Source organism: Coregonus lavaretus (genome assembly GCF_964263955.1).
Source record: "Coregonus lavaretus genome assembly, chromosome: 17".
Taxonomy (NCBI): Eukaryota; Metazoa; Chordata; class Actinopteri; order Salmoniformes; family Salmonidae; genus Coregonus; species Coregonus lavaretus.
In genome coordinates this window covers 28,374,739-28,389,792 of record NC_140004.1, presented here as the reverse complement: position 1 = coordinate 28,389,792, position 15,054 = coordinate 28,374,739, and the positions used below count along the sequence as shown (strand labels likewise).

At 42.1% G+C, this 15,054-nt stretch overlaps 1 protein-coding gene across 1 annotated transcript; it reads left to right on the top strand.

Annotated features, from left to right (window-relative positions):
* The first annotated feature begins 27 nt into the window (after window positions 1-27).
* On the top strand, window positions 28-14,538 carry LOC311145125 (ubiquitin recognition factor in ER-associated degradation protein 1-like). The gene is made up of 12 exons (XM_084181318.1): window positions 28-162; window positions 582-714; window positions 924-956; window positions 1,078-1,199; window positions 11,450-11,580; window positions 11,682-11,754; window positions 12,961-13,029; window positions 13,143-13,211; window positions 13,305-13,355; window positions 13,469-13,557; window positions 13,701-13,785; window positions 13,950-14,538. Exons 1-12 carry the CDS (start codon window positions 160-162, stop codon window positions 14,019-14,021), a joined length of 930 nt encoding a protein of 309 aa, XP_084037444.1. The 5' UTR covers window positions 28-159; the 3' UTR covers window positions 14,022-14,538.
* The last annotated feature ends 516 nt before the right edge of the window (window positions 14,539-15,054 follow it).

Sequence of the window (15,054 nt, the reverse complement as noted above, 5' to 3'; positions counted from 1 at the left end):
TTTGTTTTGGGATATTCGTCACTTCCTGCTGTCGTCGAGGCTAAGCGGAAGACAACATTGGCGTTTCAGCAGCCAGTTTGTCGTAGAAGAAATAAGCTATTTAGTATAGCTTTATTCTATACATTTTGATATATAAAGTTTGGAGTGCTAATTTTCATCATGGTAAGTACTCGACAACACTGGTTTTGACTGTTGCTTATGACAAATGATAACATAACCAGTGCATCGTATCGGAATTCACTAGTTAGCTACTTTAACTGTTAGCTAGGTAGTAGGAAGTAGTTAGCAGCTAGTTAGCCATTCAACTCAAAGGAAATATGCACTATCATTCTGACAAAATGAATATCTACCTTGCTCAGCAACTTTACTTGTGAATCGTACAGCTAAAAAAAAGTTATATGGTGTCACTTCTCAGCTAGTTTTACATGAAGTAGGGTAGCTAGTAGGTATGATGATGATGTTTGAAATAAAAAAAGTAGGATTTGAAATTAATCAGGGTAACGTTGGCTGGCCAAATGTCTAAAAATAGCTTATTTTTACCTGAACTAACTACCTTTTGTTTTTCAAAATATCTGCAACAGTTTTCCTTCAACATGTTTGACCACCCAATCCCACGGGCTTTCCAAAACCGCTTCTCCACTCAATACCGCTGCTACTCTGTGTCCATGCTGGCGGGTCCCAACGACCGGTCTGATGTGGAGAAAGGAGGAAAAAGTAATTAATCTATGTGATGGCAGTTCTATAAATTGCATACATTCAAATATATCATAACTATACCAGGAATGAATGGAGTTTGACACCTAAGCGTTGCCCCAGTTCCCTGTACACAAGTGACTAGAGATTGCAGTTACAGTCAATTGATTCTTTCTTATCCTGCTCTGTAAGTGTTTTTCAGTGCTCATATTGCTGTTTTCTCATTGTAGTTATAATGCCGCCATCTGCACTTGACCAACTAAGTAAGTATACTCCTACTTTATCCAGATTTAAACTCTGATGATCTACAAATGCCATTTTTCAGAACCTGAGTTTTATACCCAACAGATTACATATTTTTACCTTTCACTCTTTACCCCAAAGGCAGACTTAACATCACCTACCCCATGTTGTTCAAACTGACCAACAAGAACTCCGACAGAATGACACACTGTGGTGTCCTGGAGTTTGTAGCAGATGAGGGGATTTGCTACCTGCCACACTGGGTGAGCAGGGTTGTTTTATTTCAACACTTATTTTTTTATATATCTTGTGCGATATTTCAGTTTTCTATCAAAGGATGCTTTAAGTGCAGGTGAAGCTGGTTGAGAGAATGCCAAGAGTGTGCATAGCTGTCATCAAGGCAAAGGGTGGCTACTCTGAAGAATCTCAAATATAAAGTATATTTTGATTTGTTTAACACTTTTTTGGTTACTACATGATTCCATATGTGTTATTTCATAGTTTTGATGTCTTCACTATTATTCTACAATGAGTAGGTGTGTCCAAACCTTTGACTGATACTGTATATAATAGTTTTTTTAAAAGGATGCTTTAAATTGGGGACACACGGTGTATGTTATGTTAGGGATGGGCATGAGTACTCGAACTTTAAAACTCGATCTTTAACCAATCTTTTTTTTTTTCAAATACTGTAAAACTATTTGGTGGAATGTGCTTTGTGGCTGCCCGAACAGGCAAGTGACATTTTTTCGCCCCTAAAAACATGAAATGTCTTGAAGACAACTTTAATTTGCTTTGACTCTAGTGTTCCATTTGTGCATTTGCGGGGCACAACAAAAAAGAAACCAAGCCAAGCATCATACAGTTCTTCTCCCTAAATTCCCTTTCCCCTCCTTGTCTCTTTCACTCAATTGCGTTCCAACCATTCCTTCTACACACACGTGCTGAGAGTGCACACAAGCTCCCTTTAGGCCTACAGAAATAAATGCCTATAAAAACGTATCTAACCGATGGGACACACAAGCTACATTACTTGCCAAATGGCGTCAGTTTTATCACAAATTCAAAATGGACTGGTTGATTGAAGTAGGAAAATGTGTTCCAACAACGAGCAGCAGTTTTGAAATAATTGTGTCCCGTATATTTTCCGCTTAGGCTACTTTGCTAACTAGGAGTGCCATTTAGAATTAGTTAGCCTAGGCTATAGTCTCTCGTTGCCATACTTCCAAAATCACATCATTGTCACACCTCCCTTGGGGTTCTGGAGAATTTTGTATTGCAAAAACAGTTTGAATGGTCCGCTGAGATTTTGATTGGATGTTACATTTCAAGAACCCTCCCCCACATGACCGGGTAGGACACATTTTGTAGGAAGTTGTTCCGTATGCTAGCTAGTTTGCAACATTGCAGAAAATAGAAAAATGTGATTCTGTTTTGCCAGAAGTGTGCTCTATACACAAAATCGAGTCGATGAAGGCAGAGATGTTTTGGTGTGTCTACGTACCGGCTATGGTAAAGGTTTAGTGTATCAAGTGTGTCCGACAGTCTGCGATTTATTGAAAGTGGAAAAATCGATGGTAATAGTAGTTCCTCCTCTGATGTCAATAACCGAGGATCAGGTTCGTGTTCTGATCTCAAGGAATCACCACGGCATACGCGGGTCAAAGTGAGATGGAGGACGAAAACATTGCGATGGGTGAAGCACGCCCCCATTCTCATTGACGGGGCTGTAGTGGAACAGGTTGAGAGCTTCAAGTTCCTTGGTGACCACATCACCAACGAACTATCATGGTCCAAACACACCAAGACAGTCGTGAAGAATGCACAACAAAGCCTATTCCCCCTCAGGAGACTGAAAAGATTTGGCATGGGTCCTCAGATCCTCAAAAAGTTATACAGCTGCACCATCGAGAGCATCCTGACTGGTTGCATCACCGCCTGGTATGGCAACTGCTCGGCCTCCGACCGCAAGGCACTACAGAGGGTAGTTCGTACGGCCCAGTACATCACTGGGGCCAAGCTTCCTGCCATCCAGGACCTCTATACCAGGCGGTGTCAGAGGAAGGCCCTCAAAATTGTCAAATACTCAGCCACCCTAGTCATAGACTGTTCTCTCTGCTACCGCACGGCAAGCGGTACCGGAGCGCCAAGTCTAGGTCCAAAAGGCTTCTCAACAGCTTCTACCCCCAAGCCATAAGACTCCTGAACATCTAATCATGGCTACCCAGACTATCTGCACTGCCCCCCCACCCCCACCCCATCTTTTTACGCTGCTGCTACTCTGTTAGTTATTTATGCATGGTCACTTTAGCTCTGCCCACATGTACATATTACCTCAACTGGCCGGTGCCCCCGCACATTGACTCTGCACCGGTACCCCCCTGTATATAGCCTCCCTACTGTTATTTTATTTTACTTCTGCTCTTTTTTTCTCAACACTTTTTTGTTGGTTTATTTTACTTTTTTATTAAAAAATAAATGCATTGTTGGTTAAGGGCTGTAAGTAAGCATTTCACGGTAATGTCTACACCTGTTGTATTCGGCGCATGTGGTAAATAAAATTTGATTTGATTTGAATACACGATTGTCTTCGGGACTCCTGAAACTTTTGTTGGATCAGAGAAATGGTGATGCCTACTTCAGACGTCATTGTTTCGCAAGCGTCTCATTGGAATGGCTGTCGATGAGGTCCACACCGTGGTTCAATGGTGAGTTATTTGTGTGTAACTAAAATGTGTTTTGAGCATCTTTTTGTCTAAGTTGACTAAAACTGTCTGAGATATCGGGAGAGAGTGTGGGGGAGAGGGGGGGGTGGAGGTACAGCTATGTGGGGAGGGGAGGGGGGGGTTGCAGCTATGTGGGGAGAGAAGGGAGGGAAAGGGGAGGGGTGTGTGGTTGCAGCTATGTGGGGTGGGGGGCATGCCATGTGTTTTATTGCCTTCTGTGTACATGTTAATTGCCCTTTATATGATTTGATATGCCCTGGTATTATTTTACTTGTAAAACGAGTGTCTGATGCATGAAACCTGCTAATTTGATCAGTTGTGTTTCTGTGTGTTATAGTATATATCACTTAAAAACATTAAAATGACTCCATTAAATTAACACAAAGGCCACTCTTTACATTTAACTTGACATTGAACCAGAATTATTTAGTCCTTTATTATGACAACTAATGCATATCTTCTTGTTTGGATCCCATTTCCTATAAAGGGGTAAGGCACAGGGGAAGGAGGCTGCTTTTCAGAAGTGGTGTGGAATGGTTGGCGAGCTGCGGTCACTCCTACCAGTTCCTGTGTTGGCCATCACAGCTACAGCTTCCAAGGCTAAAAGGAAGAGCATAATGAAGCACCTGGGCATGCAGCAATGTGTTGAGGTGGTGAAAAGTCCTGACAAGGACAACACCAGACTGGCAGTTAAGGTGTCGTCTGACCCTGTAGAGACGTTTTCATGGTTGCTCACGGAGTTGGAGTAAATGGGCCTGAGACCCCAAGGACTGTCATATACTGTAAGAGAATTGAAGACTGTTTTTTACTGTACAACAAGGTTTTTCAGCAGTTCCTTGGGGAGAAATCGGTGCATCCAGCAGGAGCAGAGGACACACTGGGAAACTGTTAGAGCTCTTTGATGAAGTCATGCAACCAATATCACCCAAACATGACTGCTGTAACAATTGTGCTACCTCATGCAACTGCAAGGATGTACAGTGCATTCAGAAAGTATTCAGACCCCTTCAGTTTTTCCACATTTTGTTACATTACAGCCTTATTCCAAAATGGATAAAACATTTAAAAAATCAATCTACACACAATACCCCATAATGACAAAGTGAAAACAGGTTTTTAGAATTTTCTGCAAATGTATTAAATATAAAAAACAGATACCTTATTTACATAAGTATTCAGAACCTTTGCTATGAGACTAGGAAATTGAGCTCAGGTGCATCCTGTTTCCATTAATCATCCTTGAGATGTTTCTACAACTTGATTGGAGTCCACCTGTGGTAAATTCAATTGATTGGACATGATTTGGAAAGGCACACACCTGTCTATATAAAGGTTCCACAGTTGACAGTGCATGTCAGAGCAAAAACCAAGCCATGAAGTCGAAGGAATTGTCCGTAGCTCTCCGAGACAGGATTGTGTCGAGGTACAGATCTGGGGAAGGGTACCAAAACAATTCTGCAGCATTGAAGGTCCTAGAACAAAGAACACCAATTGCCTCCATCATTCTTAAACAGAAGAAGTTTGGAACCACCAAGACTCTTCCTAGAGCTGGCCGCCTGGCCAAACTTAGCAATTGAGGGGAAAAGAGCCTTGGTCAGGGAAGTGACCAAGAACCCGATGGTCTCTCTGACAGAGCTCCAGAGTTCCTCTGTGGAGATGGGAGAACCTTCCAGAAGAACAACCATCTCTACAGCACTGCACCAATCAGGCCTTTATGGTAGAGTGGCCAGACGGAAGCCACTCCTCAGTAAAAGGCACATGACAGCCGCTTGGAGTTTGCCAAAAGGCACCTAAAGAACTCTCAGACCATGAGAAACAAGATTATCTGGTCTGATGAAACCAAGATTGAACTCTTTGGCCTGAATGCCAAGCGTCACATCTGGAGGAAACCAGGCACCACTCATCACCTGGCCAATACCATAGTGAAGCATGGTGGTGGCAGCATCATGCTGTGGGGATGTTTTTCAGCGGCAGGGACTGGGAGACTAGTCCGGATCGAGGGGAAGATGAACGGAGCAAAGTACAGAGAGATACTTGATGAAAACCTGCTCCAGAGCGCTCAGGACCTCAGACTGGGGCGACGGTTCACCTTCCAACAGGACAACAACCCTAAGCACACAGCCAAGACAACGCAGCAGTGGCTTCGGGACAAGTCTCAATGTCCTTGAGTGACCCAGCCAGAGTCCAGACTTGAACCCAATCGAACATCAATGGAGAGACCTGAAAATAGCTGTGCAGCGACGCTCCCCATCCAACCTGACAGAGCTTGAGAGGATCTGCAGAGAAGAATGGGAGAAACTCCCCAAATACAGGTGTGCTAAGCTTGTAGCGTCATACCCAAGAAGACTCGAGGCTGTAATCGCTGCCAAATGTTCTTCAACAAAGTACTGAGTAAAGGGTCTAAATACTTATGTAAATGTGATATTTCAGTTGTTTGTTTTTGTTTTGCAAAAATGTCTGAAACCTGTTTTTGCTTTGTCCTTATGGGGTATTGTGTGTAGATTGAGGGGGGGAAACAAACTTTTAATCAATTTTAGAATAAGGCTGTAACGTAACAAAATGTGGAAAAAGTCAAGAGGTCTGAATACTTTCCGAAGGCACTGTATGTAAGGGCAATTTAAGTCCTTTGGGGAGGCATGCAGGACAACAATTACAACCAAGGACATAGGCTGGTTAGTGAAGAGCATAGGCAATACCTGAGTGAGATATTAAATTACATTGCACTTGAGATGGCACACACAGGTGTTCATGGGAGTGTCTTTGTTTACTGCACATCAAACAATGAGGGTAACCCTGACAAAATCATCGACAATATTCTGAGCACAATTCCCTTATTTTTTTTGGATTTGACATTTTTTCTGCTCTTTTTATTTTATTTATTTAACCTTTATTTAACCAGGTAGGCCAGTTGAGAACAAGTTCTCATTTACAACTGCGACCTGGCCCAGATAAAGCAAAGCAGTGCGATACAAACAACAACAACACAGAGTTACATATGGGGTAAACAAAACCGTACAGTCAATAACACAATAGAAAAATAGAAAATCTACAGTGGGGAGAACAAGTATTTGATACACTGCCAATTTTGCAGGTTTTCCTACTTACAAAGCATGTATAGGTCTGTAATTTTTATCATAGGTACACTTCAACTGTGAGAGACGGAATCTAAAACAAAAATCCAGAAAATCACATTGTATGATTTTTAAGTAATTAATTTGCATTTTATTGCATGACATAAGTATTTGATCACCTACCAACCAGTAAGAATTCCGGCTCTCACAGACCTGTTAGTTTTTCTTTAAGAAGCCCTCCTGTTCTCCACTCATTACCTGTATTAACTGTACCTGTTTGAACTCGTTACCTGTATAAAAGACACCTGTCCACACACTCAATCAAACAGACTCCAACCTCTCCACAATGGCCAAGACCAGAGAGCTGTGTAAGGACATCAGGGATAAAATTGTAGACCTGTACAAGGCTGGGATGGGCTACAGGACAATAGGCAAGCAGCTTGGTGAGAAGGCAACAACTGTTGGCGCAATTATTAGAAAATGGAAGAAGTTCAAGATGACGGTCAATCACCCTCGGTCTGGGGCTCCATGCAAGATCTCACCTCGTGGGGCATCAATGATCATGAGGAAGGTGAGGGATCAGCCCAGAACTACACGGCAGGACCTGGTCAATGACCTGAAGAGAGCTGGGACCACAGTCTCAAAGAAAACCATTAGTAATACACTACGCCGTCATGGATTAAAATCCTGCAGCGCACGCAAGGTCCCCCTGCTCAAGCCAGCGCATGTCCAGGCCCGTCTGAAGTTTGCCAATGACCATCTGGATGATCCAGAGGAGGAATGGGAGAAGGTCATGTGGTCTGATGAGACAAAAATAGAGCTTTTTGGTCTAAACCACTCGCCGTGTTTGGAGGAAGAAGAAGGATGAGTACAACCCCAAGAACACCATCCAAACCGTGAAGCATGGAGGTGGAAACATCATTCTTTGGGGATGCTTTTCTGCAAAGGGGACAGGACGACTGCACCGTATTGAGGGGAGGATGGATGGGGCCATGTATCGCGAGATCTTGGCCAACAACCTCCTTCCCTCAGTAAGAGCATTGAAGATGGGTCGTGGCTGGGTCTTCCAGCATGACAACGACCCGAAACACACAGCCAGGGCAACTAAGGAGTGGCTCCGTAAGAAGCATCTCAAGGTCCTGGAGTGGCCTAGCCAGTCTCCAGACCTGAACCCAATAGAAAATCTTTGGAGGGAGCTGAAAGTCCGTATTGCCCAGCGACAGCCCCGAAACCTGAAGGATCTGGAGAAGGTCTGTATGGAGGAGTCGGCCAAAATCCCTGCTGCAGTGTGTGCAAACCTGGTCAAGACGTACAGGAAACGTATGATCTCTGTAATTGCAAACAAAGGTTTCTGTACCAAATATTAAGTTCTGCTTTTCTGATGTATCAAATACTTATGTCATGCAATAAAATGCAAATTAATTACTTAAAAATCATACAATGTGATTTTCTGGATTTTTGTTTTAGATTCCGTCTCTCACAGTTGAAGTGTACCTATGATAAAAATTACAGACCTCTACATGCTTTGTAAGTAGGAAAACCTGCAAAATCGGCAGTGTATCAAATACTTGTTCTCCCCACTGTATATACAGTGTGTGCAAATGTAGTAAGTTATGGAGGTAAGGCAATAAATAGGCCAAAGTGCAAAATAATTACAATTTAGTATTAACAGGAGTGATATATGTGCAGAAGATGATGTGCAAATAGAGATACTGGGGTGCAAATTAGCAAAATAAATAACAATATGGGGATGAGGTAGTTGGGTGGGCTAATTACAGATGGGCTGTGTACAGGTGCAGTGATCGGTAAGCTGCTCTGACAACTGATGCTTAAAGTTAGTGAGGGAGATAAGTCTCCATTACTGACATGCAATAGCCCTAATGTATATCATCACTGAGGTTTTTGGGGATGATGAACACTTGAGTGATGACTATTATGATGATGATTCAGTGTTAGGACAACTTGGGGCTTTTGCAAACATGACTGTGTATACATGAGGAGTTTTACATGCTGTGTTGATTAATACTGTAGGTATTGTCTCATCTGCTTAACACTTCAAAAGACTTACGTTATGTAGTCTAGGATATTATTTTTGTGGAAACAGGCCCTTTTACCATTGAGCTGTATGGAATAGTACAATGTATGCCATACACACACTAAATAAATAATTTAGCTTCAAGATCAAATCAAATTTTATTTACAACATGCGCCAAGTACAACAGGTGTAGAGCTTACAGTGAAATGCTTACTTACAAGCCGTTAACCAACAATGCGGTTAAGAAAAATACGTGTTAAGTAAAAAATAACAATAAAAAAGAATTAAAGAGCAAAGAGATTTGTTCTAATACTCATTTTCAGTTATCTATAGTATAGAGTGGGCCAAGATGTGACCTGTCACCCATAGTTACTTGTTAATAAAGTGGATTTTTTTTATCTTTCACTTTTCTCCTTCACTTGACTTCAATACATAATCCAGATTTGGAAACATCAATTCTCAGTGGATTGTATGACTTTATTGTAAATTAACTTGTAGTTGCCTTTTTTGGATGAAATAAGTAGCAGAGTGTACTACCATTAACTTTACACAACCCCAGTTTATTCTTCTCATGGTGTAAGGTCAGGTTGGTTGGTGAATCTGATCCACTACACTAGTGCCTCATAGTCCAATTTGTGCAACAGGTTTATTTGGAAGTTCTGGAAGCTTGGGTAGAACCTGCCAGGTGTCAAACCAAACGCCTTCTGATCAAGAAGCACACTTACTATATGGTTGATGTCCTCAGATCTACTTGAGATTGAGTGCTTTCCAGACTCTTACTTCAGCTCAGTCTTTATCAAATCGCTGCATGAGGTCTGTCTTCTCTCGTTATGGTCCTGCTGACTTTCTGTGCAATGTCAAACTGGACATGGGCCCCTTGATGTTGGATGAAGTATTTTGTGAGGCGCACATGTTTTCCGCAGTTCTTGCATCAAATACTTTGGTATTGCTCTAGGCTGATTACCTTGAAGACATGTACCAATTCTTTCCAAAGGACCACTGGATATTGTGACTTTGTACCAGAAGTAGCTGTAACAGTGACCTTAAATAAAAGGAAAATAGGGTTTTAATATCTGAGACTGTCATCATACATTATGCAACACAGTTGCATGTGCCACATAAAATGGGTTTTTATCAGATACTTCATTGTCAAGGGGGAAAAAATTGTATAAATGATCTAGGCTACAATTGTCACTATGATCAACTGAAGATATTATTAAATTTAGCCGACAAATGTGAGCATGTAGGACTGGTGCAACACAAACCCTAACTGATAAGTCTATGAAGAGTGTAATGATTTAATACTGGGATAATAAAACAAAAAATCTAACAAGTTCACCTGTAGCTGCATGGCCTATTGCATTGACAAAAAGTTAGCTGTAGATAGCTATGTTGTTCGAAGGTAGAGCACTTACTATGCAGTGATCACTTTCGTTGTTGTCACTTACAGCCGATGATGCACCAAAAACCGGTGCTTGTAGCGGTTTAATTCCTATATCCTGCGGCTGGTCATCTGTCTCTGGGGGCTGGGACCCTGAAAAAGCCTTGTCTCTCCGGACTCTCTGTGCTTTTCTGGACAGACAGTCTTTTGGTAATTCTTGGGGTCGAGACAGCCATGACATATATTTTTGTTCTATGTTCCATCACTTCGCACTGGCAACTTTTTTCATTTTGAAAAAATATGCTGTTATATTACATGTTTTTTACTTTAACATAGGTGTGTCTTGACTGTGATAAGGGCTCCGGAATTAAGAGCGTCTTGTCTGCTAAATTAACAAAACAAGGCTATGCCATTGCACAGCCATAGGCTTCTACAAGCAAGCGCCACTGCTGAGATTACTGCCTTTTTAAAGATTGTGTTCCATTATGTAATATAAGCAGTTGATATTACGGTTTCAATAAATGAATCTTAAATGGCTCTTCCTAATATTGAGTTGCACCCCCCTCAATTCGTCGGGGCATGGACTCTACATGGTGTCGAAGGAGTTCCACAGGAATGCTAGCCCCTGTTGACTCCAATGCTTCCCACAGTTGTCAAGTTCGCTGGATGTCCTTTGGGTAGTGGACCATTGATACACCCGGGAAACTGTTGAGCGTGAAAAACCCAGCAGTTTTGCAGTTCTTGACACTCAAACTGGTGCGCCTGGCACCTACTACCATACCCCGTTCAAAGGCACTTAAATATTTTGTCTTGCCCATTCACCCTCTGAATGGCACACATACACAATCCGTGTCTCAATTGTCTAAACGCTTAAAAATCCTTCTTTACCTGTCTCCTCCCCTTCATCTACACAGATTTGAAGTGGATTTAACAAGTGACCATAGCTTTCACCTGGTCAGTCTGTCATGGAAAGAGCAGGTTTTCCTAATGTTTTGTACACTCAGTGTATATGGGGCAATTTGGCAATTAGGATTTGTTATATGTAATGGTTATGATAAATTAGGCATTGTTGCGCACTGTTGCTATATAGATAGATTTGCATATTTTTTTTCCAGTGTGGGCCTTGTTTAAATATCTATATATATATATATATATTTTAAATATTAGAGTACTGGAACAATAAAAACATTTCAAATGCCCATCCCTAATTAAAATCTTCACTCACCTATAGCCACCTCTCTGTGGTCTTTGTGTGTAGTGTTTCTGTAGTGACATGGCTGTCTGTGTGTTTCCCGTGTAGATGATGCAGAATCTCCTGCTGGAGGAAGGGGGCCTGGTCCAGGTGGAGAGTGTTAACCTCATGGTGGCCACATACTCCAAGTTCCAGCCACAGAGCCCAGACTTCCTGGATATCACTAACCCCAAAGCAGTGTATGTACAGTTGTAGACCTTTAATTACTCACCTCTGCACATTTAAGTGCCATTAAAAATAGATTGAAATGATTCTCACATTCTGCTTCACTGTCTCATAGGTTGGAAAATGCCTTGAGAAACTTTGCCTGCTTAACCACAGGAGATGTTATAGCAATTAACTACAATGAAAAGGTAACTGTTTTAAAGTTATTGGTACACTACATGGCCAAAGGTATGTGGACACCTGCTCGTCGAACATATCATTCCAAAGTCATGGACATTAATATGGAGTTGGTCCCCCCTTTGCTGCTATAACAGCCTCCACTCTTCTAGGAAGGCTTTCCACTAGATGTTGGAACATTGCTGCGGGGACTTGCTTCCATTCAGCCACAAGAGCATTAGTGAGGTTGGGCACTGAAGTTGGGCGATTGGGCCTGGCTCACAGTCGGCGTTCCAATTCATCCCAAAGGTGTTTGATGGGGTTGAGGTCAGGGCTCTGTGCAGGCCAGTCAAGTTCTTCCACACCGATCTCGACAAACCATTTCTGTATGGACCTCGCTTTGTGCACGGGGGCATTGTCATGCAGAAGCAGGAAAGGGCCTTCCCCAAACTGTTGCCACAAAGTTGGAACAACAGAATCGTCTAGAATGTCATTGTATGCTGTAGCGTTAAGATGTCCCTTCACTGGAACTAAGGGGCCTAGCCCGATCCATGAAAAACAGCACCAGACCATTATTCCTCATCCACCAAACTTTACAGTTGGCACTATGCATTCGGGCAGGTAGTGTTCTCCTGGCATCCGCCAAACCCAGATTCGTCTGTCAGACTGCCAGATGGTGAAGCGTGATTCATCACTCCAGAGAACGTGTTTCCACTGCTGCAGAGTCCAATGGCGGCGAGCTTTACACCACTTCAGCCGACGTTCGGCATTGCGAATGGTGATCTTAGGCTTGTGTGTGGCTGCTCGGCCGACGTTATACACTTGTCAGCAACGGGTGTGACTGAAATAGCCAAATCCACTCATTTGAAGGGGTGTCCACATACTTGTAATGATGACTGGATTATGTATTTACATACAGTTCATGCACAAGGCAAAACTGTAATGGAATTTGACTTGCCACCAGAATGTTGCTTCTAAATGTAAGGTGTGGCATCACAGGAGGCTGCTGAGGGGAGGACGGCTCATAATAATGGCTGGAATCGAGTGAATGGAATGGTATCAAACACATGGAAACCATGTGTTTGATGTGTTCATTACCATTCCATTTATTCTGTTCCAACCATTAATATGAGCCCGTCCTCCCCAATTGAGGTGCCACCGGCCACCTATGTGTGGCATACAGTTGTGCCTGACCTGTTATCTTTCTAACCTCTGTTTTTCCTCTTTACTGATTTCAGATCTATGAACTGCGAGTGATGGAGACTAAGCCAGACAAGGCAGTATCTATCATTGAATGTGATATGAATGTAAGGTCTTCTGTACTATCTATCGTACCATAAGTGGAGACACAACACTGTAACTTAGATTATGGTACCTAATAGGTCTACTTCACTCAGCCATACCTGTTGTTGTCTCTCAGGTGGACTTTGATGCTCCGCTGGGTTACAAAGAACCAGAGAGGTGTTACAAAGCACCAGAGGAGCCCACCGTAAGAACCACACATGTTGAATATTTCTAATCTGGTCTCAGTGTTTATACTATATGTTTTTGATTAACTCTAATCACTCTTTCCGCACAACAGGAGGAGGAAGGAGACCCCAGTACTTGGACTGACATGGACATGAGATTCAGAGTGAGTTTATGCTTATGGATTTTATTCTTACTGCAGTTCATACCCATATGGTTCACTTTCATTTATGTGTAGCTCATGCACAGTCCTCAGTCTATGAATACTTCTCTCTATAGGCTTTCACTGGTTCAGGCAATCGTCTGGATGGCAAAAAGAAAGGCATCGAGCCCAGCCCTGTCCCCATCGATCCCAGTGACATTAAAAGGTTGGGAGCTATGATCAGCCCAAATACAACCCCTAGCCCTTTCCCAATATCCTGTCACTTTTGTATTTGCAGATCTACATGTGACATGCTATGATGAAATCAGCGCTGACCTTAACCTTTAACCCATCTCTGTCCCCATACAGAGGGATTCCTAACTATGAGTACAAGGTCGGCAGGATCACCTTCATCAGAAACTCCAGGCCTCAGCCCAGGAAAACAACAGAGGATGTAAGTATGATGGTCAAAGAAGGAAAATGTAATAAACAGCTTCATCCCTTTCTTGCAAATACTGACATTCCAGAAAGGCATAAAAGCCATATTTAGATGGTTCAAATTGTATGTGCCAGATTTGAATGCAGTACGCTGAATCTAGTCTTGTTGCATATTTTCAGGAGGATTCAGAATTCATCGCCTTCTCTGGCGAGGGAAAGTCACTACGCAAGAAAGGTGGCAGAAAGCCTTGAGGCACTACAGTATTCAACTGCAGAGACTGACTGACTGCAGACTCTACATACATACTCACACACACCATAAACAACCAATAAAGGCAGGTCATGAAAAGAGCCTGGGTTCATTTTCTTCTTTCCCTTGGCAGGAATCATCAAGGTTTTACTTTCCTTTGATCATATTGTAATGGTCTTGTCCATGGTAAGCATGTTAAAAGCACCTCAGAAAAACTGAATGCTATTGGACTGTGGTTAGAGTACAGGGTTGCTGGGATGAGCCCAGCCAAAGCCAGCAACCCTTTCCTTTCGCTACAATATGATACATATCATAAACATATCATTAACGGAATTACCCTTGTTAATGTTGATGATGGAGTAGGTTTGATATTTCTTTGAATATGTATCAAACTAATTTGGAAACGCTCCTCTGACATTGGAACCTGTTGGACTCGAACTTTAAGAGTGATGAGTGGCAGATAAGTGCCATTTCCATTGTTTATTTATCAACTCTGAAATAAAGTGCACTCTATCTGTTTATTTTTGTCTTTAAATAATTTGTGTGTGGAATGATTCTTCCATTATATTGGCTTATAGAGCCCACAGTTAAAGTGTATCAAGTAGGTATTGAAATAGCTACATATTGTAATTCATAAGTGTACGGACTCAAGAATAAAACACAAAGAGATAGAAGAACAACTTGAATATAAACGTGAATAATTTTCCTTGCAAAATTCTTTACATCCCATCTAAGCTTCTTGTTTTCCTGAGTTCATTCAATGTAGGAAGTGGGATCTAATTGGACTTCTGCGTATTCACAGTGCTTGATGGGCTGTTTACGTCCCCTTCTCAAAAGGAAAAACAACGGACGCGATGGCACATTCTGGAGCAATGTGGAGGGTAATGTAACAAATTCATGTATTGTTTATGAAAAAGTAAGGTCACCGTACTTCACTAAAGGCCCTAGTCACCAGTGTAACTAATTTGTAGCTAACTAGCGTTACACAACAATGTGCTCTGCTGTCAACTTAAATACTAACGTTAGCTAGCTAGC